This window comes from Epinephelus lanceolatus, chromosome 15, assembly GCF_041903045.1.
Source record: "Epinephelus lanceolatus isolate andai-2023 chromosome 15, ASM4190304v1, whole genome shotgun sequence".
Lineage (NCBI taxonomy): Eukaryota > Metazoa > Chordata > Actinopteri > Perciformes > Serranidae > Epinephelus > Epinephelus lanceolatus.
In genome coordinates, this window is record NC_135748.1 from 22,705,762 (window position 1) to 22,729,505 (window position 23,744).

The 23,744-nt window shown below is 42.2% G+C and overlaps 1 protein-coding gene across 3 annotated transcripts; it reads right to left on the reverse strand.

The window, feature by feature from the left end:
• Window positions 1–792: 792 nt before the first annotated feature.
• On the reverse strand, window positions 793–23,717 carry rpap1 (RNA polymerase II associated protein 1). Of its 3 annotated transcripts, none has more exons than XM_033642138.2 (27): window positions 23,592–23,717; window positions 21,449–21,648; window positions 21,152–21,300; window positions 20,886–20,978; window positions 19,027–19,195; window positions 18,728–18,892; window positions 18,318–18,563; window positions 14,066–14,181; window positions 13,825–13,923; window positions 13,145–13,246; window positions 12,837–13,004; window positions 12,453–12,632; window positions 12,208–12,342; window positions 11,920–12,090; window positions 11,443–11,600; window positions 11,081–11,251; window positions 10,790–10,985; window positions 9,494–9,603; window positions 9,091–9,286; window positions 7,943–8,089; window positions 7,616–7,758; window positions 6,274–6,706; window positions 6,065–6,183; window positions 5,743–5,974; window positions 5,103–5,279; window positions 4,399–4,455; window positions 793–1,480 (listed from the first exon to the last, which is right to left on the reverse strand). In XM_033642138.2, the coding sequence occupies exons 2-27, from the start codon at window positions 21,642–21,644 to the stop codon at window positions 1,331–1,333; spliced, it is 4,278 nt and encodes a 1,425-aa protein (XP_033498029.2). In that variant the 5' UTR covers window positions 21,645–21,648; window positions 23,592–23,717; the 3' UTR covers window positions 793–1,330. The 3 variants fall into 3 exon arrangements, with proteins under 3 accessions (XP_033498029.2, XP_033498027.2, XP_033498028.2); XM_033642136.2 differs by lacking the exon at window positions 23,592–23,717 and adding an exon at window positions 23,200–23,284; XM_033642137.2 differs by lacking the exon at window positions 23,592–23,717 and adding an exon at window positions 22,834–23,012.
• Window positions 23,718–23,744: the final 27 nt, after the last annotated feature.

Below are 23,744 nucleotides of genomic sequence, written 5' to 3' on the forward strand. Positions count from 1 at the left end.
AACAGCGGAGCAAGGAGGTGCTGAGCGAAGCAAAACCCTGCACGCAGCCCTATAATTAAATGTGATTTTACCCATTTTAAGTGCTAAAAATAAGTCATGCTCACATGTGGGAGGCTGGGCAGTGATTACTCTGTATATAAATGATTTATTCTTTATTTTCTTTGAATAAATTTGATTAATAAAATCACCTAAACCTGATTTACAATTTGTTTTTTTGTGGTAAACATAGTTTTTATCAAATCAGAAATTTTATAAGATATAAAACTAATGCAAAACTAAATTATTTCTTAAAAAAAAAAAAAAAAAGAAGGCAAATCCAAGTGGAATATATCAGTTAAGTAGGACATTTATCTTCATCAGTATGTACGACAGAGTTAATGTTATGCAGTGGAATTCGTCTCACTGAGCAGCACAAACAGTGGAAGTACAAGCACACGGACAGAAAAACACATCGGTCCCTCACGGGTATTTTCCAAATCTGATTTAACACCGGAAACCGTTAGAGCAGCTTCAGTGGAAATCAAGCAGGGTCTTTGTCTGTGAAGTGCTTCAGTGAGTGTTATTAATCAGTGACACAGAGAAGGCTTATCTCCATTGTCCCGAGAAACCCAGTCTGGATGTTTGTGGGTCTTTAACCTCATTTAAATTTATTTCCTCCCACCAACTTTTAATCAAAGTGTTTGTGTTTACATCTGCGGTGTGGCTCCCCAAATAAAACACTCAGCTAGTTGAGTGCTATTTTTATGGGCTATAATTGTAGTGGTTGTGATTTAAGAGTAAAGACATTAAAGGTTACACAAACTTGAAATTATTTATTCACAAAAAAAGAGACAATTTCAGGCACTTGTGTAGCAGGGGATTTGTTTTTGCTCTGAGACGCCAAGGATCATCATTGTCTGTTCTTCGCGCAGTAACTCTGGCGAAGTTCTGGTGCTGCGAGGGAAAACATCTGATCCCTCCCATTAGCTCAGAGGAAAGGTTTGTGGGACATGCACTTCGCTGCATCTGCACTTAATTTCGGATCATTCGCACTGACTCTGGTTCGAATTGGTGCTAAAGATTATTTGAAATTGCGGCCTGGCCAGATTTACCTCCAGCTGGGTTTCCTTCAAGAAAAGAAGCCACAGAAAATTGTCCTGTGACGATGATGGCTCTTATTCCGAAGCCGATCTTGATGGGAAACCTTTATTAGTTGACATCTCCTTTCTTTCTCAGCGTCTTCTACTCGCGCTCTAATCTCTCCTTCGATTTCCTCTCCGTCCCACACTGTCTCTCCTCTGATCTTCTGCTCTTGGCTCACTACTTTTTTATTTTCCACTCCCTGCTGCCTTCAGTCTCCTTTGTCACTGCTGCTGTCCTGCAGTTTCAGGACACTCTCCAATCGTTTGGCCCTAATGGGAGGCAACTGCTCGTACACGTCGAAGCCAAACTCTGAGTGCTTTCGTGGCAGACGGAAGAGAAGCAAGTGGTTCTTCAACACCTGGAAATGAGACAAAGAGTGAGGAGGAGGTGAGGGGAGAAGCAGAGGTGGTGGCTGCCAGGTATGTAGGAAGACTGTGGAGCAGCTCAGACACATGGATTCAGCTGTAACACCAGAACATCATGTGCTGCATTGAGAGTGCATGAAGACTACTCTACTACTACTAGAGAGATCAGTGAACAGTGAACAGTGAGCTTATAGCTAGCTATAAGTAATCAATAAATAGCTTAAGTATTGGATAAATGGTTAAAATTCAAAGCTTAAAGCAGAGGTTCTCAAAGTTTTGATGACTGAGTGCTGATGTAGAGCAAGCATATGATTTAGGACGTGGAAGTCAGAGTATTTATGACTGAGCTCATAATGGTGTTAGAGCACCGCATCCACCTCTTTGCAGAGAAGGCCGATCACTTCATCTATCCGCAGAGGTCTGATGAGTTCATCAGTGTGTCCTGAAACCTCCTTTTCTCCTCAATCACACAGCGTTTGTTTCCGTGGTGGCTTTTCGATCTCACTTTCACATTGAACTGCAGATCTGCCCACAAAAATTGCTAGCTTTAGCTAAGAGGACAGAGCAACCAGTAGCTTCCCATAATGTTGTCAGCTAATTATAATAACAATTGGAGCCTGTCGGTGGCAAAATCAAAACTTCCAGTGAACTGATGTAAAGCGACAGAGCACATGGAGACTATACTGCAGCCTGCTTTTACTGCTGTTGGCTGCAGCGCTCTCTCTCTCAACACCTAAAATTATTGTCTCCACTGGTCACTTTGACACACAAAAAAGTGAAAATAGAATCCAGGTAAAAAAAACTACTGAAAAGAGAGAGACAACTGGTTGCTCTGTGTATACAACCATAGAATGAAACCTTGTGCCGGGTGCTTGTGGAGAGCAGGAAACAACAGGATCGACAGGAAGGCAATCCAGGCATATCATTATAAGAGCCAACATGTTTCGACCACTGCAGGTCTTGATCACGGCTTTCAGAACATACAACACAGGTATGGCCACACCTATATGCTGGCAGAAGCCAATTGGAGGCCGTCACATGACCCATATAATGGCATGACAGGTGAAACAAATAGACAATAATGAAAAAATAACAAGTTAATGAAGTGACATGAGGTGAGATACCCAGAAAAAATAAATATATATACACCTATCTTTACACACAGAATATGGAAACTTAATCAAAGGGAAGCTTTTTGGATCCATCAGCAGGATGCTTTAAAGTATCCTGGTCTCAATGTGGATGTAGACTTCCGGTCTAGACTACCAGTTCCTTGAAAATCGTGTGGGAACCACATTCACAGAAAATGAATTGACTAACATCCTGTATAAAAGGCATGTCCCGTGATATTCACACTAGGTTAATTCAACTCAGGATACCAGCAGAATGTATTGGACCCCCTCTAGACTGCATAGGGCTACGATTAAAGGTGCTGGAAGTGCCCTGACGAAGGTACATTAAACAACGTCCTATGGGATCGCCCTAAAGTACGTGACTTTTGGACATCAGCTCATGATTCCTTCCGAGAATGACTGGTCAGGCAGTCCCCTTTTGTATCCGTCTTTTTCTGTTGGGGGACCCATCAGTCTTAAAAGATACAATTCCCTCTATCTAAACTAAGCACAAAAAGTAAGGAAATTTGTGTTTGGTAGTTGTAACAACGATTCTTGGCAATAAATCTTATACCGTTGGAAAGCCTGTTTATTTCTCTTTCATGGAATGAAATGTGTGTATGTGGGTTGAGCCCATGAGAAATTTGCCAAATCTTCTCTGCCAATGCCAAACAGCTTTTTTTTGCTGCTGCGTAGGCAGCTACATAGACAATGCAGAGTGGCGGACTGAAGTGGAGGGAGAAACATGGGATATGAGGTTTAAATCAGTGGCTGCAGGTCTGTCCTTCCATCAGATAGTGTTTATATGAGTGCTTGAAATGTGTAATAGAGGTTATTGCTCTAATGTAGTGCGGGATTTTGTTCCAGATCTTAATGTTAGTGTGACAAAATGATCTCTGACTGTAATTCATTTTGTGAGGTGGCACAGGAATAAGTGCATGTGAAACTGATCTAGTGATGTGCTGCTGTCTCGTGTTGAGCAAGTAGAGCAGTAAGTGTAGGATTGTTATTGTTAAGTGAAGGCGTTAGAGTGTGAGAGTGCGGTGCAGTGATGAATCTAAAGGGGGAGGTTACCATGGATATTGTTAGCTCTGTTATCTTGCTATAGGTTCAATGGTTTCCTCTCTGATGAGGGACCATATGGGGAGACAGTAGGATAGAGATATTAATTGCATGTAGGTATGTGTCAGAAACAGCGGGGGTGAGATATGGTCTGATCTTGTTATAGACGTACAAGACAGGTCAAGAGAATAGGTGTGTAGGTGTGATTGGCTCCTGCCACTATATAGGTGTGGTTATACTTGTGTTGTGAGGTTTGAAAGCCCTGACGAAGACCTGCAGTGGTTGAAACATGTCGGCTCTTTTAATGATTTAGCCACTACAATAAAGGCTTTTTAATATTTCTTTCCTCGTTTTTCTATATTTTTTTGGAGTGCCTGGATCCTGTTGTTTCCTCTTCTCCGCGAACACCGGCACAAGCTTTTGATCTACGTTTCGATAAGCAGAGCAACCAGTCGTCTCTTTCTTTTCAGTCTTTTTTTTTTTTTAACCTAGATTTTGCCTGGATTGCCTTCCTGTCAAAAAATACTAAAGTTTCCCTTTGAAGATGGCGTACAGAATATTAACTGGTCCGAGTGTATGTTGCAGATGTGTTCAGTAATACTGAAATTACAGCAAAGCTGAAACTGAGACAACAACCACAGGAAACTAAAATAAGCGTTGGTACAATCACTAAACACCTTGCAGTGTATAAAGATCAGAGAGAGAGAAAAAGAAGTGGTTTACAGAAAGAAGTGTACCTCATCTGTCAGGAAGTAGATTTTCCTCAGCATACTGTGTCGAGCTGCTTCAACCTCCTATAAAGAGGACGAGGGGATTAAAGATCAAAGGACTCGTTGATATACGGCACTGACGCACTTTATGTCTCTTTGTCTACTTAATAAACTCACCAGCATGCATGAGTATTTCTGGGTGCATTGCTCTAAAATAATATAACTGCAAATAGAACTGACTCCGTTCTTTATTCCACTTTGTGTCACTGAATGTGTTTCTTATTGTGGGGTGTTTACCCTGCGGACCTCACAATTAAATAAAAGTCACATACCATGACTTAAAATCAGTATTTAGAAACATGAAAGAGCACAGTTGACTTTGTGAGACCAACTCAGAGGCTTCTCCTTTGACAGTTAATCAACAACACATGAGTTTTGAAGATGCATAAAATCAAGATTTTGCGTCCAGTGAGCTCATATTTGGCGTTGAAATGTGCATAAATCCCCATAAAACCACTGGGCACTTCTCACAAGTCCAATGTCCTATTCGGTGCAGCTGCAGCACCTTCTGGATTTGCTAAATCACTACGTATGTTAGTTTGTCTAAGATTTCAATGCGGCTGATTTAAAAAAGCCACAAAACAAGATCTTATCATGCATACATAATCAGAAAATTCCAACAGGGCGTGGGGATAGACTTCGTTAAGAGAAGATGCCACGTAGTGCTGTACCTGAGCCGCAGCGTCCTGAGAGAAGATGAAGGAGTTGACGTGAGACACGGCGACCACGTATAAAAGAGGACACCAGCGGGGCTTCAGGGTCCCTGTGACCAAAGTGCGGAAGTAGAGACGGAGGAGAGGGAGGGAGTCTTCTGGGGGGGAGGTGAACCGCTCGATAGGGATGGAGAGCTTCAAATGAAGAGACAGAACATGTGTTATGTGATCAAAGAATATTTATGTTCTAAAAAAGTCACTTGAAAAAGGCACATTAACTCATAAACTAATGATAATAAAAAGCAACATTTGGGCTCCAATGGTTCAGGTATTCATACCAAACCATCACGACACGGGGGTCATGTTTCGGTGCACGCAGCTCCACGCAGGAGACACAGTATGTAGACTGATGGGTGTAACGTGGAACCAAACTCACAAGCATGAGTTCTGCCAGGAGACTTTTAGCCATTGAGACAAATTGTGATGTGTGATATTGGGCTATATAAATAAAGTTGAATAAAAAATTATCCCTTATATTTTCCCTTATCCCTTAGGTTTTTTTCTGCTGTACCAAACTCACAATAAACCATGACTCCTAAACCACTCAACCATGACCTCTGAGCACCGTTACACCCCTGAGTAACATCCTCATCCTCACCTGTTCCTGAGTGACCCCCAGTGACCTCAGTATTCCCACGTGTTCTCCAAACACAGCCAGCCTCATGGTGGCGCTGTACCTCCTCTGCAGTGGTAAGAGGACCCAGCAGCCGAAGAGCCGGTCTCCAAAGGACACAGCTTCATACTGGGTTAAAAGAGCGGTGTACAAGTCCTGGAAGGAGGCAAGGCCTGGAGGGGGGACATCCAGGTCCAAAGAGTCCAGCCTGGACTGCCTGTAAATGGAAGAGTTTGGGTTTAACTCCATTCTCTATGCTCAGTCTAGATTTTGCACCAAAAGAACAAGGTTTTCAAACATTTCAGACCTGGTCAGCAGTCTGAACAGACCCCAGATCAGTTTCTGAACAGGCCTCTCCAGGAACAAGTCACTGGAACACAGGAACACACAGGACAGGCGGGCGAACTTGGCGACAGGAGGGATCACCTGCGACATGACAAAATGAAATGGATTAGTTACAGTAACTAATGTGATGACTGTTGAACAAATGAAACCAGCCTCGACTTGTTTCTGTACCTTTAGTGCTTCCTCTCTCCAGACCTCCAGCAGCAGCAGCCACTGCAGACAGTGGGTGACCGCCTGCAGAGCCCCCTGTGGGAGCTCCTCCACTGCCGACCCTCCACCGTCAGACACCCCTGCATGCTCGTACAGGCTGACGAGCGGAAGGTAAGGCCAATCGGAGGGCAAGGTGGGACCAGTGAGCTCTGGGAGGAGATGGGAGCTGATCCAGGGGTTGCGGCCGAGGAGAGCATCCCGGGACGTCAGCACGGATGACTCCAGATGGGCCAGGTGAGTGAGGAAGCAGCCTCGTATGGACGGCAGCTGGACGCAGGCTTCCCTCAGGAGGGCGCCAACAGTCTGCAGCGAGGGAGCGGTGTGGTGTGGCGTGTCCTCTTGGAGTTTCAGTTCTCCCAGTTCAACAGCCTCAGGTCCTCCGCTGTGGCCCTCTCTGGGAAGCAAACAAGTAAATATAAACATGCAATAATTACAATATACAATAATTTGCGAAATTAGATTGGAATCATCAACCCAGTTTTTCAAGCACTAAATCGTTATCTGAAGGAATGTATTACATGTAAACAAAACAAAGGCTCTGTAAGCTGTAGATCGTAACTTTTATGAACAAGAAACTTTTTTCAGATGAAGCTGTCACTATATTCACACAGCACAAAATAAGACAGATAAAATAATCTATAAAAGAAATCATACTCCTCTGCCTACTCTGCCTTATAGTGCCTCTAATGGCCTTACTGCTGTGAACAAAAATAACCAGCCAGAGCTGAAGAGTCTCTAACGCAGCTGTCAGACGAGTCAGACGAGTCAGACAAGGCTAGGCAGCACTGATGAAATATGAATCCAGATTCTGTTACTTCATAGCCTATTTCTCACCTCAGATGTTTGACGAGACTTAGCATTTTCTCTTGTAACCTGAGAAGCCTTAACAGCCCCAGTAAGCACGCCTGTTGCTTTGATATCCTCGCCAGAAATAAGGCAGATGTAGTCATGACACAAGAAACTCATCTCCTGAGGAAAGACATCTAAAAGATCGGAAAAGTTCACAAGCTGTGACTGACATGATTGACACTATATTAGAGAATCCTCTGCTCTGATTGGTAGTTTTTGGTACACCACAGTAGATTCTAGTAAAGGCCATTAGAGGAGGAAGGAGGAGGGACATGATTCATTTTAACAGACCATCTCTCTGATGTGCTTCTTTCAGAATAAAGTGAAAGTTGCAGCAAATCTGACACAAAGTCATTTCCACAAAAGTTACCAACTGCAGCGTTAAGCTTGGTTGTGTTGGCACTTACTGGTAATTAATCCCACATTAAACTTAGTAAATTACATGTTTACTCACGATATAAAGTCCTTGCTGAAGATGATGGTGGACAGCAGCTCATGTGCCAGGTACTCACTGTTTGGTAGCAACCATGGCAGCAGAACTAGCGCCACCTGGTGGTACAGTGGTGCATGCTTGGCTACATCTGGCTCAACAGGAACCTGAGAAGAAACCAAATGCTGGGTTAGGTAAAAATTAGGATGTGATATTAAGCTTTAATTTGAGAGTTAGATTTGGTTTGTAACAGAAACTACCACAACCTGAGAGAAAAGCAGTTGAGAACAGAGGATAATGTTGCTGTCTGAAACTAAGCCTAAAGTGCAAGTGATTTAAGTTGGAGCCTACCAGTCTGTGTGCCAGCCGAAGCAGCAGGTAGAGTAGGTGGTGTTCGTGACGGACAAGCCAGGCTCTGGTGTGGGACAACTTGGGCGTAGCCTGACTGCAACTTCTCAGGTAACCAATCACAGGTTCTGACAGGAGGAGACCAGCGAACTGCAGAGTGGGAAAGAAAGTCAGACACATGATGCTGGCCTGACGCGATTTCACAGTTGCAGAACACATTTCCCGAGCAGGTGTGAGCTTCCGTGATCTCAATCTTTTGGTGTAAGGCGGTTGTAAAGCACTGTCAACAACCAGTAGGTGTGCTCTCTCCTGCGCCGAACAAAAAGCAGTAACAAGTAGACAGTAAACATGGACGGGATGCAGAGGAGGCATAAGAACATGAGCAAGTCTCATTCTATTAGACTGTGGAAAAGGATAAACTGGTGTTGTATTTAGCGTGTATCTGATCCACCAACCAAAAATTATTTTAGTGACAAATCATTCCTGAAGCATTTCACCTCTCATTCTCACACTCCCCTCCCACTAAAAAATAGTGCAGCTGACCAATGGAGGCTGGTGGCGAGTTGAAGCCACAAAATCCCAAAAGGTAAAGTCTGTATGCAAATACAGTTTATTTTTATAGATTATACTGATGCCGAATTGAAAAGAATACTGTCAACATATAACGCCTTTTATCTTGTGTGCCCAGAGTTATATGCTCTTGCTAACAAGTATGAATTGTTAAAATGTCGTTTGGTGTTATATTTTCTACCAGGAGTAGGATGGGAAATAACCTTAAAAAGAATCTAGTTGTAGTCTTGCAAATAGTGACCTTGCATGATCCCAAGTCTTTGTAAAGTTTTATAGTGTGAGACTAAAATTCATGCTGTCTCTAGATGTGAGAAGGTGTCAGGCTCCAGTCTTTCAAAAATATTTTCAAAGTCTTCTAGTACATGACGGGCATTTAATGGAAATTTTGAGGTAAAAAATGCATGGGATTTTGTGTATGTCACCACAAGATGGCAGCAAAACATACCTTACTGCCTCAGTGACAGGCCACCAGACTGCCAAAAGGCTGCCATTAAAGACTTAACGAAATTACCTTACTAATTAGTTTCTCATCTTTGGCTGAAAGTGTGTTTAGTTTTATAGAGAAAGTATGTAAACTTTACCTTGCAGCTGAGGCCTTTGTGGATGCCTGTGATTGTTTCCAGGAGGAGCCCCAGGCCTGTGAGAAGAGGGAAGGGAGAGCTGGGAACAACCAGCCCCGGGCGGTCCCTCCATCCTGGGCAGGCCAAGCCAGGCAGGCTGGGAGTCATCTCTGGGCCCTGATGACCAGACTGAACATTGCACACTACTGAGGAAGACCTGGGGAGAAAACATATAATAATAGTGAAAAAAATAATGTCAACAGGCTCACAGAACGTACTATCAGATGTGCAATTGATAGTTTTTTCTAGAACAAAAAGCTACTATCATCTCTTTTCAGTATTTAGAAATTAACTGCAGTTGAAAATATAACAAGGAATAACAACATGAACTACAAAGATTGTTCTCACAGTAACTCAGACATACTTCAGGTTCTTTATCAGGCCTTGAACAACATGGTGGGACAGCAGAGGGAGGAGGACCTCAGACGTCAGCAGCTCCAGTTCTTGAAGGGTCTCTACAGGCTTGAAACAGTTCTAAGGAAGAGAGTGTTAACTGTCACCAGGACAAATACATTTTTTAACACCAAATATCTATCCCAGTGTTTCCTCTGTATTCATTCTGCAGCTGCATACAGCTGAGAGTCCTTCAATGAGGCAAGTGTCTGTGGTTAGTTCACGTGTAAGCAATAACAGCAGGGTAGTCGAGCGTCTCTAAAATTAAACTGAACTAAACTCCTGGTTATAGACTGGTTTGGCAGTGAACGACACAGTATCGTGTTGATGCATTCTGTGTTTTTATCTGAGCTTGATCAGAGAATATTCAGTTAAAACTGACTAGCGATGCTTTTTTCCTGTCATTGTTCTCATGTTAAAGAAAAGCCAACTTCAGGATTTGCTCCAGATGTCCTTCACAACTGTTTTGGAAGAACTGAAACAGGCAAACCAGCTTTAAAAGTGATGTATTTTCTTACTGAATAAGTGCTGTGCGGTGTAACATTACTATAGTGAACTAAAACTAAACTAAAAACTAAAACCTGATGTGAGAAACAATTTAGTTTCTGGTTTTAAAATAAAAACTAGACTTAGAAAAAACAAAAACGGACTCATATGTTATTGTGTACTGACAGGACAAACTAAAATAAAACAAATATATACAGGAAATGTCTTTACAAGTTTGTATCGTAAAACCTATTCTGAACTTCTTTTATTTTGCCCCTGACAAATACACCCATATTATAACAAAACACTAATACTAAAATTAATTAAACTATACTGAAACTCCACGTTTAAACAATAAAAACTAACTGACCCTAAATGAACTGAAAACAAAAATTAAAAATGAAATAATAACTAATTAAAAGCACAAAACTCTCTGGATCTAATTTATGCTGATGTGAAGCGCATTCATGTGGATTTAAAAAAAAATTACTGATAAACCTTAGAAAAGCAGAAAAGTATGCCAACTGTTAAATATTTAAAGAAACTTTTAAGAGTTTAATTTGAGAACAGAATTTAATTTGGCAACAGCCTTGGTAGAATGAGTTGTGTTATCAATTTATTATGTAGTTTCTGGATTCATAGCTCGGTAAAGCACAGAGAGACCGATTCCCACAGTTATTTCATACTTGTGATTTCGCTGTCCTGTCGTTTTTCAGACATTTTCTTGAAAGGTAGCAAAACATTTGTTATAAGAAGTTGGTAACACAGCAGGAAGCAGTACCTGTCTGGAGAGCTGGTGGTAGTAGGCTTCTAGGTAGAGCAGGTAAGCTGGTATCACAGCCAGGCTGCTCTCTTTCTGAACTGGATTATCAAGGTTCTTCACGAAACCCTTCAAATGTCCCAACAAGGACGTCTGCAGCCCTGAGACGTGACCCCAAGACACAGGAGGAGGAGGAGGGCACTCTTCTCCCTGAGAGCTGTGGTAAAAACAGAGAGGGTGATGTGTGGATAAAAAAGGATTCAGGTGTGTTGTGTGATGATTTCATAAAACCACTCTGATCCTCATCTGTACCTGACCATGCCAGCCTGCAGCTCCTGGTGGCAGCCAGCAGTGTGTGTGACCTGTGTGAGCAGAGAAAGCAGAGCCAGGACCCGTGGGAGCTGCAGAGGCAGCAGAGGATCTGAGGGAGCCAGGACTCTGTGAACGGACTGCAGCGCCTGCGCTAAGCCTGGATACAGGTCTCTGTGGGGACATAATGACAGTGAGAGAAGAGCAGAGGAGAGGATTAGACTGTGTCAAGCTACTGTAGGTACTGTAAGTACGAGACTGTTCTACACTGATTCACTGTCCCGCAGCTCAGTTGGAAAGAAGCACAGATAGACCTGCTTTTTACCACTCCTTTCTGCCCCTGTTGGTCAGCTGTTTTATCTTACATGTATAATTTGCAGGCCTGTCCGTAGCCGGCTGCTACAGCCCACAGCCTGTAGGCCTCAGTAGTGATCCTGAGGGCCTCAGTCTGCTCCAGCAGCAGCTCACTGGGCTCAGCACTCAGCAGACAAGGCAGACGCTCTGCCACTCCATGAGAGTTTAACTGGGGAGAGCAGATAAGAAGGTTAGATGGTAATGCTTATACAAGTGGAGTAATTTAGATTTAAATTTAGATAATGCTTATATGGTACTTATCGTGGGCAGAGGTTACAAACATGCAAATAAATCGGATACAGTAAAGTACTTTATTTTCCACTTGACTTTTGTATTTTCCAGACAAATACATAAATACAAGAATCAAATGTTGTTTAATAGACACAGTTCATCCAGTAAGCCAAGACCTCTCTAAAAACACGCAGTTACGCTACTAATACATTATCAACCAATTAAACTCTGTTGTTAGATTCCACAGCTGCACTCACCAGTCTGGCACAGGCGTGTCTGCCAGAGGTAGCCAACACTCTCAACAGCTTCATGGCGCTGGCCTGTGGGAGTCCATAAACAGACTGAGGAGGCGACGAAGATGACGCTGTCCAGGAAGTGGGGAGGAACTCTGACAACACTGTCTCCATCAAGCGAGGACAGTCGAGCACCTGAGAGGGAAAAACATTTTTACTGAATTTAGCCAGAAGAAAATACAGAAGATAATCATTCACAGCAGGTATGGAGGACGAATAGTTGAGAGATTACGTGACTGTTATTGTTGCTACCTGGGTGGCAGATGAGGAGGAGTGCCTGGCGATACGAGTCAGGATCTCCAGGACGTCCTGGACCACTCGAGGAGAAGGTCGGACCACCTCAAGGATGTAACGTAGCCTGGGGAGCAGTTTCATCTTCAGCAGACCCTGAAACACACACAGAGAGCCAATGATAATCACTCATCTACAGAACGTCTTAATTACTGTACATTTACATCACATAGGAAATCTAAAAAAGCACAGGAAAACAAGTTCACCTTGACAACATCGTGCCTGGCCACATCATGATCGCTCTTCCGCTCTTCTTTCTCCTTAGCTGTCAACTTCATATTTTCAGGCAGCCCTTCATCCTCCTCTTCTTCCTCCTCCTGAGCAGACGGCAGCAGAGGGAAGGAGGCCAGGCCGCGAAACCAGGAGAAGGTGCAGTCCAAACACTCCTGAGAGGGCAAACACATGAGATATGAACACGAGGGACCAGATAATGGATTACCTCTTCTATATTTTGTGAAAACACGTCAACATTACTGTGATGTTGTTCTGCACTCTGCAGAATCACTTCCTAACCAAACTTCAATGAGTCTTTGCAGATAAAATGATGCAATCACAAGAAAAACACGCTGTAACACTTCAAGTTGTCTTACTTCATCCTCGGCACACACAAGGAGGGCTTTAAGTGCATGCACAGCTGTGGACATCACTCCCTCCACACTGTCGTCCAACGCAAAGCGGAGCAGGAAGAGCAGGCCGGCGTCGAGTAGAGTGGACACCACGCTGCCTTGCAGAACTGACAGGTACTCCCCGGCACATGCCTACAGGTAAGAAATGCAGCAACATGACTACAGACATGTGACACTGAATATGTTTACATGCACAAAATATTCTGGATTTTCAAATGGAATATGGTGTTTATTCTGAATATCAGTGTGCATGTAGACGTTTGTTTGCCAACCTTTGAGAGGATGTTGGCCAAAGTGCTGAGCGCCAGACTCCTCTGTTGGATGATCTGACTTCGAGACAGCATGAAGAGCTCCTGCAGGGAGTAACCTGCCCGCTGGAGAGAAAGCCTCAGTGTTAAGAGCAAAATCATTACAAGGAAAAAGACCTGAAGCCTCGTCTGTAAAGCTAAATTAAATTTGGTTTTCAGTCACAGTCACAATGATGCGTCACTGTTAACAGGTTTCATTAAAAGCGGCACAATGTTCTGTCAAAGCTGAAGGGAAAATTTAATTTAAGAGCAGGTTAAGTGTAAAGCTTTCACACTAAAAGCTCTTTACAAATATGCTCTCTGGAGGAAATGTCATCAATGCTTCTTTGTGACTCCACAGTTTTATTAACAAAAACAGATATGAGCAAAACACTGCATTCACATGAATAGGACAGAACATTTAAAAGACTGAACTTGGAGTGAAGAGACACCATAATGACTCGAGATGTTCCGATACCATTTTTTCTTTGGCAACTCTGAGACCTGAAGTTGTGTATCAGCTGACAGCCTTTGTAAAACATGAACAAATACATGCAGAGAATGGATGCGACAGAAGTTGCCAAATCACTGACATTTCGCTAATTTTATCGATTTTAAACATTAAAAGACACAAAAGGAAAACATTCAACTCATTGCCCACTGACCTCGGGCTCCTCTCCGTGATGGTGCAGGCCTAAATGTGTGGGCAGATCCTCAGTGGGTGGAATCAAGGTCCCTGCAAAGTCAAAGCGAGCCTGCATAGCCTATCAGGACACAGAACCACAGACAGTGTTGGCTCACACATCTTTTCAACTCAAGACCACTTTTCACCTGTTACTAAGAACTTACAGAATTTTAAATAAATGAAATTGGTATCTACTGTTATTGTCAGAAACATCTCCTTACCTTCTCCGTTCCTTTCCTTCTGGATGGAGGCAAGTCTCTCATCCACTCCAGCTTCTCTGGCTCCAGCTTATCCATGTGGACCCACTCCCTCTGAGGCTTCAGCGGGAGATCCTTCTCTGAATTCACATATACACACACACACACACACACACACACACACACACACGGGCAAAAAAAGACTAGTAACCATGTGTGACTGCTGGTATTTATTGTTTTGACTATCCACAAATAAAGTGACAACTGCAGCATGTGCCACCGCTGTAAACACCAACTACCGCTGCACTAACAAAATAATCCACAAAAACAGCAAATGTGCTTCCTCCCGAGCTCTTTGATGTCTTGATGACATAGTGCAGCCACATGGACACGCTTTCAGTAGGGCTACAGATGTTTCTATTTTACAGTAAAAAAGGAAAGTCTTATGAACAGAGTCATATTTTTAGTATTACACAAACTTACTTTTACACATATCAGCAGTCGACCATCATGAAAATACCAAACTTTTTAAAGTGCTGCTGTTGGTTGAAAACTGCGTTCAAACATAAATACGCATGTTTAAAATAAGCCCTGCTTCCACAGAGCAGTACAGTATGGTTCAGTTCAGTTCGGTACGCTTCTTGTCTGTTTCCACTGTGAAAAGTTGTTCATGGTACCAATGGAACAGTTCTGTACCGTCCCCATTTTTGGTCCCCCCTCTGTTGTTGCAGACCTCCCTCTGTGTCACCAGTGAAATGCCAGGACATACAGTGAGTACTGGACGGACCAGTGAGTGCCTTCCCAGCTAATTTTACTTGCTTGTTAGATATTCCCACCAGGACAGGGACTTGCAGCACATGTCAACAGACAGGCACATACAGATCCTTCACTAAACATTAAGGCCACGCCCCTTTTGGGGGGATAGAAAACTTAAGATACAATTTGACGTGTTTAATTTTGACACATCTGTATGCATTTATTTCTTGTTTTAACGACACGTCATAACTGTTTTGTGACCTTGCCTGACTGTGAACATTTGCGATTACTTAATTAATCAAGGTTGATCATTGTCACTGTCCTTTAGTCTCCCCCGTCCAAGTGGACCAATGACCCAACAGAGTGGCTGAATACTTTTTTTTGACTGACAGTGAATATTCTCGTATCTTATGTGCCTTAAAAAAAATCAGTGTGAAAGTCTCGGTTCACATACCGGTTCACATACTAGACAACAGCTTCGGCATTTCTCTCCATATGTGACAGCACGTTACTTATTCCCCTAAGGAGGCACGGCTTTGGCGATGACACGATGCCAGTCTGGTCAGTGTGTATCACGTGATACTAGTGACGGTAGTAACATCATTTAACATTTAATGGTAACATGGCAGAGCACTAGATTTTAAATTAGAGGATTGTATTTTGCGCAACATGTTTTGGGATTTTTATAAATATAATTTAAACAATAGCCAAAGAAAAATATGTTCAAAAGTTTTTCAAAACATTGTTAATTTCAAACAATTTCCAGGCCTGGAAAACACTTTATCTAATTTCATAACTTTTCCAGGAATTTCATGACCTTGGGAACACTTCATATCATACTATAACCATCTGCACAGCTTGTGCTTCTCTCAATGATTGAAAGAATAAAACACGTATAACAGTGACTGGGAGAGGTGGGCTGTAATGTGACAAATATATATATCTTGCAACAATATAATAAACGATTCTCAGTCGCCCTGCTGCCCACGGCTATGATCTAAGTTTTTTGCGAGGACCTGAGGCAACATCTGGTTATTTATTTTCAACCTACAACAAGGATACATAGTTTTTTCTAAAAAGAAAGGTAGAGGAGGCAATACATAATCTTTGGCCAGGAAAACAGGAGGGCAAAAACAGCTCTACCAACACTTTTTTTTGTGCAAAATAGACAATGGTATAAATGATGCTCAGGATCTTTTTCCATAGGATCCATTAGCAACTCTTTCATCATGACTGGGAGTATTCTTTGAATGATCTGCAGTAACTTAATTGCAGAGAGTGGCTACTTCTGGCTCAGCCTGGCTTTTCTGCTAATCACACAAAGTGAAATCAATGATCAGCTTTATGTCAGGATTTCAGCCATGCAGCAGAAGCATCACACATTAGTTACACAATTAGAGAATGGATTCTTCAGAGAAAGGGCAGAGCAGAGAGAGTGAAGGGGAGAGAACCAGGTGGGTGACATAAATCAGGAGGGAGATGAGGGCAGAGACAGCTGGCACAAAGTCAGATGTGACGTCTCCTTGAGGTGGTGCATTTAAGGCTTCTCCCTCAAAATATACCACTAAACGAAAAATTTGACAGTCTCAGCAACAAGGGTACGATTTACGACGACGGAAGAAGTATTCAGATCCTTTACTGAGGTAAAAGTACGAATACCACAATTTACTTAAAGTATAAAGTGTGCAGTAAAATGTTCCCTGTCAGTGCTTTACTTTTATATTTTTAGTACTTAGATTAATATCACTGCTGCACTAATGTGTATGTTGCAATTTACTGCTGTAGATGTTTAAGGTGTGCTAAATTTTACTCCTTTATATACTGTTGGGTAGTTTAATCTACAGCAATGCATCATATTCTATAAGATCATCATAAGTTTGCAGAATCACTTCTGTGTGAGAACCACTTATTTCTTAAAAGTCAACTTTTCATGGTGTCAGAAAAACAGATCTGTGTTGATGCATTTTCCTGCTGATCCAAGAGGGTTTTTAAAGAGTTTGTTAAGCTAAATAAGTTGGAGAATCTCCTCTAAACATGAAGAAACACTTTATCCCTCAGTTGATCAGAAACCTTCAAATTAAACATTACCAAATTTGGAAATCCGTTGATTTACTGAACAGGAAGGTAATCTAAAATTATAACCTGAACAGTAAATAAAGCTGTCAGACAAATGTAGTGGAGCAAAAGTACAATATTTACCTCTGAGATGTCGTGGAGTAGAAGTATAATGTTGCAAAAAAATGGGAATACTTAAGTAAAGTACAAGTAAACCTAAACTCTGTACTAAAAAGGGATGGGTATCAGTACTTGATACCTTTAAGGCCTTAAGGCAGGGGTCTTTAAGTTTAAACTAGGCCTACAATAACATGCAGAGCGGCTCAAATGCCATATATTAAGATGCTCTTTTGTGGTGCATCGTACACTAAGCTTTTACAATAATAATTATCGGCAGATTAATTTATCTATACATCATTGTTTCTGAGGTGGTCGCTATGTCAGAGTCCCTTGCTCGAAAAATTACAAAACTATTCATTCTGGCTCACAAGACGAAACGTACACTTGAAATAATAATACAGCTAACTGGCCAATTATGTTTCAATAGTACACAGCTGTTAGCAAACTAGTTCACTTTGCTGTTATGGTTAGATGCCACACAGGAATTAAGCGTTAGCTAGTTAACATGAGTGCACAAGGATTCATGGGTAACAGTTAGCCTATCATTGACGCTGTATACTGTTAATTGTTCTTTTTTAACAGGCCAATTTATCTTTGCTGATAATATGTTAGATTCATGTTAATGTGTATTTCAGACATATTTTAATTTAAAAAAACAACAACAGAAAAACAAAAGTAACAGAAATTTGGTTCCCCCACTCGCAATAACTCTGACGACCCCCAGTTGCGGACCCAGGCTTTAAGGTATTACCAGAAACCAAGTAGTATCTAAACCTGATCCTGGACTGTCCTGACTCCCTGCCATATCAGCAAACTTTTTGTTGCTGCTGCCTCTGGAGCCACTCTCCTCCCAGGGAATCGAACATCAGCACAATTAGCATTAGCTTACACAGCAGCAGCTGTTCAACAGTCCCAACAAACTCACACCGACACCAAAATGACTAATCTCTGTTCTTAAACCTGTTAATAATCCTAATGTAACGTTAGCCGAATGATGCTAACAGTTAGCCCTGTCACTGTGTGCGCGAGTTGACTCCCTTAACTGCCCCCTGCGCTGAGCTCACACTGCTGCGGATATAGCTACAACCCATACAGTCTGCAGTGTGGTGAAGTCGAGCACAACATATTTGACAGAGCTGGCAGTTCAGTGTGCCGAGATGCCATCAAAACAATTAAAAATATGGCTATACTACAAGCCACTTCATCACAAAGTAATTTGAAAAATATTCTATAGCATAGTCATCCACATAACTTTATAGCTATTTATTTATATCACCAGCAGCAGCACAGACCACACAACTGACAAGTTAGACATGATAAAAAGGGTCCTCTGAATGCATCATACCCGTCACAGCAGGTGGTGGTGGCGGTGGTGGCAGTTCCTCCTCTTTCTCCTCCTCCTCTCCTTCCATCTCCACTTCTTGGGGTTTCTGAGACAGCACAGCAGCACCGGAGGAGTCTGACACTCTGCTCACAGTTTCAAGAGGAAAATTGTCCTTGCTGCTTTTGCCCTGGGGTTGTTTGCATGGGGAGGCGGAGGATGGGACGCTCTGGGCTTTCCGAGACCTAACAAACTCCACCAGTCTAGGATCTGGGAGGCAGAAATAATCGTGTTATCTGCAGTGGTAGCGACAAAATGAAAAATAAAAAAGTTTAGATGTACTAAACTAGCTAGGATACAAACTCAACACATATCATGTCTTCACCTCAACATTTATCTTAATTAGCTATTATGTGGACAACAACACTGCTTACCGAGCTGTAATAAGAGTTTTTTCTGCTCCTCGAGTATCTCAGACAGAGACATGGCCTGGAGCTTTGCTTGGTTCTCTCTGTGGATCCTCATGGTCTCTCCTGAGCTATCTGGACACTCAAGTCCCTCACCAGACAGCAGGCAGGGACCTGAGACTGCAGTCCGCTCTGGTGAGTGGAGAGGAGCAAGGAGACAAGGAGAAAGTGGAGACAAAAATAATGTAAAGAGGAGGTTTAAACCAATCAGCATATTCTTTAAGACTTTCAACATATCTGCTGACATATGAATTACATTTACTCACCATCATGTGCGGCACTGCGCTGATCTGTATCCATGCTGGTCTCAGGAGGCAGGTTCTGCTCCCTGTGTTCAGGCGCACAATATAAAGGTGTCTTTCCCTCCTTCAGTCTCTGAGCTGCGATCTGACGTGCAAAGATACTCTTCTTTCCCCCAGCTGAAGACAGCGGCACCTGGTTGTGAGCATGAATACATTTAAAAAATCCAATTTAAGTAATACATAATTCTGTATATACAGAGAAGCAATTTTTCTTCATTGCTGATGGCCAGAGTTGTTGCCACTTTTATAATTAAAGGGTTTATACACTTTAAGCCACAATTAAAGGTTTACTATGCATGATTTTCCTAAAAAACTGCATAGACTAGAGTTGGGTCAGTTTCCAGTTTTGTTGGTCCCGTGCGGTGTTGGAGCTTAAAACAATTTAATTTTATGCCAACTGGCTGAACTGGCATTTGTGATAATGACATGTTCTGGCAAATGATAAAGTAATCTGCATCAGCAACTTGTGGTGATGGCATCACACTGTTATATACAACTCTTACTGCATTAGTAAAAAGCAATATGACAATGTGGTTAATATAATATGAAGTTTATAAATGGACTAAGCCACTAGTGTCTAACAGGCTACTGCCGAGCCCAGGCTGGTGTCGGCAACATTTAGGCGATCAAATCTCAGTAGTGTTGAAAGGGCAGAACGGCTACGTTGTGTTTGTTTACATGAATGTTCATGTGTTTTTTGGGGTGACGAGAGGAAAAACTGCAGAGTTAGTCTCTCTTGAAAACTAAAACTGCACATACATGACAACATTTTGGATTTGAAGCCAACAAAAGAGGTGTCCAAACTAAGCGCAGTTTAGAGCTTAACTTTCTTCAAACACCGTGTTTCCATTAATTCCTGTCGCTTGATTTGAAAGCACCACAATGGACGAAGAACGGCTGATTCATGAAGTTGAAATGAGGAATTATCTACACGACTCCTTCTAATGACACCACTAAAACCTAAATAATTTGGCAGATGGTTGGAGGGATGGCCAGGGAGCGGAACGTTTCTGCTAAATGACCATCACTGACAGGAAGCTAGGCTACTTGCTGCAGGGCTATATTGTGTGTTATTTCCAGTAAATATCACAATATAAAACATGGGTTTTCTCTTTTAAAAAGCATTGTTACAAATTGAGGAAGATAGTAAGTAGGCTACTCAGCCTTTTTTTAAATGGTTTCAAGCACACTGCTAACACTTACGTGATCTGAGTACAAGACGTAACAGGAGTGCATATTTAATGTACTCAGTGTGGACAAAGAGCTCCAATTGTATTCGATGCTACGCGATAGTCAGATGTTAGTTTTCTGTTGGGACACAGCGTCATTGTGTTCCACTTGGGAGCGGCTGCTGAGTAAAGTAGGACACCTGGTAAAATTTAGTGTACCAGTCAGGCCCGGTGTTTGGCTTATTATCAAACCGGTTTGAACTTTCACACTGGCCCAACCCCAGTACAGACTCATACACTTATAACCCACTGGAATTTTGTGGGGGTGTATTTATCTATAGAGACTCTGCCCTCTGCCTGTATTTTTTTATCCTCTTCTTAGTTTGTTGTGTTCAGGATGTTCCTGGACACAGCAGGCAGGTGAGGTTGTAACTTTAAATAAAGGTAGCGACCAGTTGCCAGACCATAAGTAGCACACATCCAAAAGGAAGCTTCAAAATTGTGAACACAGCATGGAAAAAGCAAATAAAATTAACAAGACTGAATTTGGGGTTAGTTTCACTTTCACTTTCGCTGGTAATGCTGTTCATAAACAGTAATAATAATTCCAAAATAGTATACTTTTAATGAAAACGGGCATTAAAGTCTTTTTACCTGATTGCTGGTCTCTGATCGGTGCAATACTTTGGGGAAAGCCATTCCTGTAAATGCTGGTAGAGATACTGGGGTGGAGCTGGTGTCTCTCTCCTTAAAACAAAGAATAATGTTACAGATGCATTGATGAAATAAAAAAACAACAACTGTGTATTGGGTCAAGCTCAAAATGATATGACATTGACACTAGGTGCATGTATACTTTAATTAGCACACAGTCACTGATTCACACTTTACATTTCCATTCTTTTGCAGCAGGTACTTACAACAATCCTGGAGAGGACAGCACTGATGTGAGTGTCGTGTCTGTCCAGCGTCTCCCCAGCATCCTCATCCTCGAAAGTGACACGACTGGCTTTAAAGCGAGACTTCTTGGGAGGGGCTGGCGTAAGAGACGGGAGTTGGTCTGGAAGATCTAGAGGAAACATAAAACATTAGGTGTTAAATAATCTGATATACAGTCCATTGTTAGACATCTTTAAGTGTGTAACCCATGCATTTTAAGTATCATCTTAGCCTTGAGTCGAGCCTTTTTCAATAAGAAACAAAAACATATCCCTTACCTTCTATGGTGACAACATCTCTCTGTCTTTCTTCATCCTCCCCGTTATGTTCCCCTCCTTCTCCTCCAGCCTCGCCTCTCCTCTTGTCAGGTCGGCGGACCACATTGGCAGCAGACTGGGCACCGGAGGTCAGAAACCTCTCCTGCTCTCTCAGGAGGTCTGCCTCAGAGTCAGTTGGCTTGGGACGCCGCAACATCCCTCTGAGGGGACACAAAAGAGGATGTTAAATATATTCCCACTGTTGTGTCTAATTCTAATTTCCCTATACATTTGTATCCCTCCATACTTCCACCTGAACCCAGCAACTCCATGGAGAAAATTACTTTGACACAGCAGGGTCCCTACAGCTGAAGGCAAGTTAGATTAAGACTTTCTTTGATGCCAATCAGAATGAAAGACCAATTTAACAATAACCAAAATAGAACATTTCAATATCACTTATGGTCTTATTTTCACTACCATTTAAGACTTTTTAAGGATCTGCAGGAACCCTGCACAGGACTACAGAGTGCTGGAAGGATGATATTTTTCTGTAGGCCAACATTTAGCAATTTAGCATTGCTCTGGTTCTCCCGTCAAAAAGCCTACAGAATTCTTCTGTTGGATTACTGCAGAAATTAAGCCCTGTGGCAAACAAAAGTTTACGTACAATACCTAGAGACATCGAGTTCACAAACGAACACCACTTTTATGATTTTTAAAACCTAAATGCAATCGCCGGAAGTAAAAAGCCAACATTTGGCTATAAATAAACTACACCACGGTCGCATGACTTAATATTCCTACCACAACAAGATTGTAAAGCCATGTTGGGCGTGATGATAAAAGAATTTCTGTAGCCTATTACAACAATACTTGAATTGTATAGGCCAGAAATGATATTCAACAACATCATGGCACAGAAATATGTAGAAATATAGGCTTTAGAGGCTAATCAAAATGCACTGTATTATCGCAGCCTACCCTATATGTTGCGCACTGTAGTGCCAAATATATAGGCATACATATGACTGAAGTCGGCCAGGGCTGAGTCCGCAAGTCCAAAGGGTGGACATTTGGATGCAGCCAATTTATTTATTTAACCTATATTGAACCTGAAAAACCTTTCGATTCCAAGACAGGCAGCAACATAGGTTACAGAAAGACAACATAGAACACAAACACGAATTAAATGGTGCAGCCAATGATTCAAGGGGCCCAAGGTTGCTGGGTGCCCACAAATATAACTGTTACGCCCCTGTTGACAGAAAGGATGGCATTTTAACTGATTTGAAACTCATTCAAGCTGTCATCTGGTTCATTACACCGTGTTTAAACTGATAGTTGGATCCGTCAGATTGGAGAGCATCGTAAATTAAAACACCATGAACTGAACATTATCTCACCTGCTTTCGAGTACAGTCTGAACTTTGGTTAGCTTGGCTGATAAAACGGCAAACTAACGTTGTCAAAGAGTGTAAAATAAGCACAGAAAGCGACCAGCTTTAACTAATTAGTCACATTAACTATATATTTCTAAACGTTAGCTAACTAGCTACATATTCCTTCTTCGTTTTCACGTGCAGTTCAGTTTACATCCGACACGCACCGGGCATGAACGTAACGTAGCGTTACCTTTAACCAAGCATTATTTTTAAAATGTCAAACCTCACTCAGCTGAGGCTTAAAATAATTCAACACAACACCAAATAGTATCACTACAACGAGACTAACGTTGCTGTTTTAAAATGATTAATATTAGTGTTAGCTACCTTCAGTTAGTGCTGGGTCCGTGATACACAACTCTCAGTGCACCACACGGAAGGATTTTAATGTGACACCAAACTCCACCTTCAAAATAAAAGCTGTCCCTGAATAACCTGAGGGGAGCGCGCGGCGGCTATTTTTACCCACATATCCCTCTTTCTTTTAAATGTCATTAGGTAATAGAGGCTGAGAAGGTATGCACTGTTTATCTGAGTAGTTGTTAGTGAATATTTTGATGCATCCTGGTTGGTTTATGTCGTGTAACGCGCAGGGTTTATCACATCAGCTACATGGGGCGTTATCCATCCTCCAGGACATTGTGCAGCGCACCCGCATCTGGATGAACACAGTGCAGTGATGATGTATTATTATGCATATTTTTATTAGTTAAACTGACCACTGGGAGCAGGCCTCCTCTCTGACTGCATCATGGTCAACCTCTGCTGCCTCTGCTGCGGTGAAATCCCTCAACCCCGCCCCCCTCCGTCCGGCCAGGCGGGACCACCGCGGGATCCCCGCTCCGTGCAGCAGCAGCAGCAGCAGCAGCAGC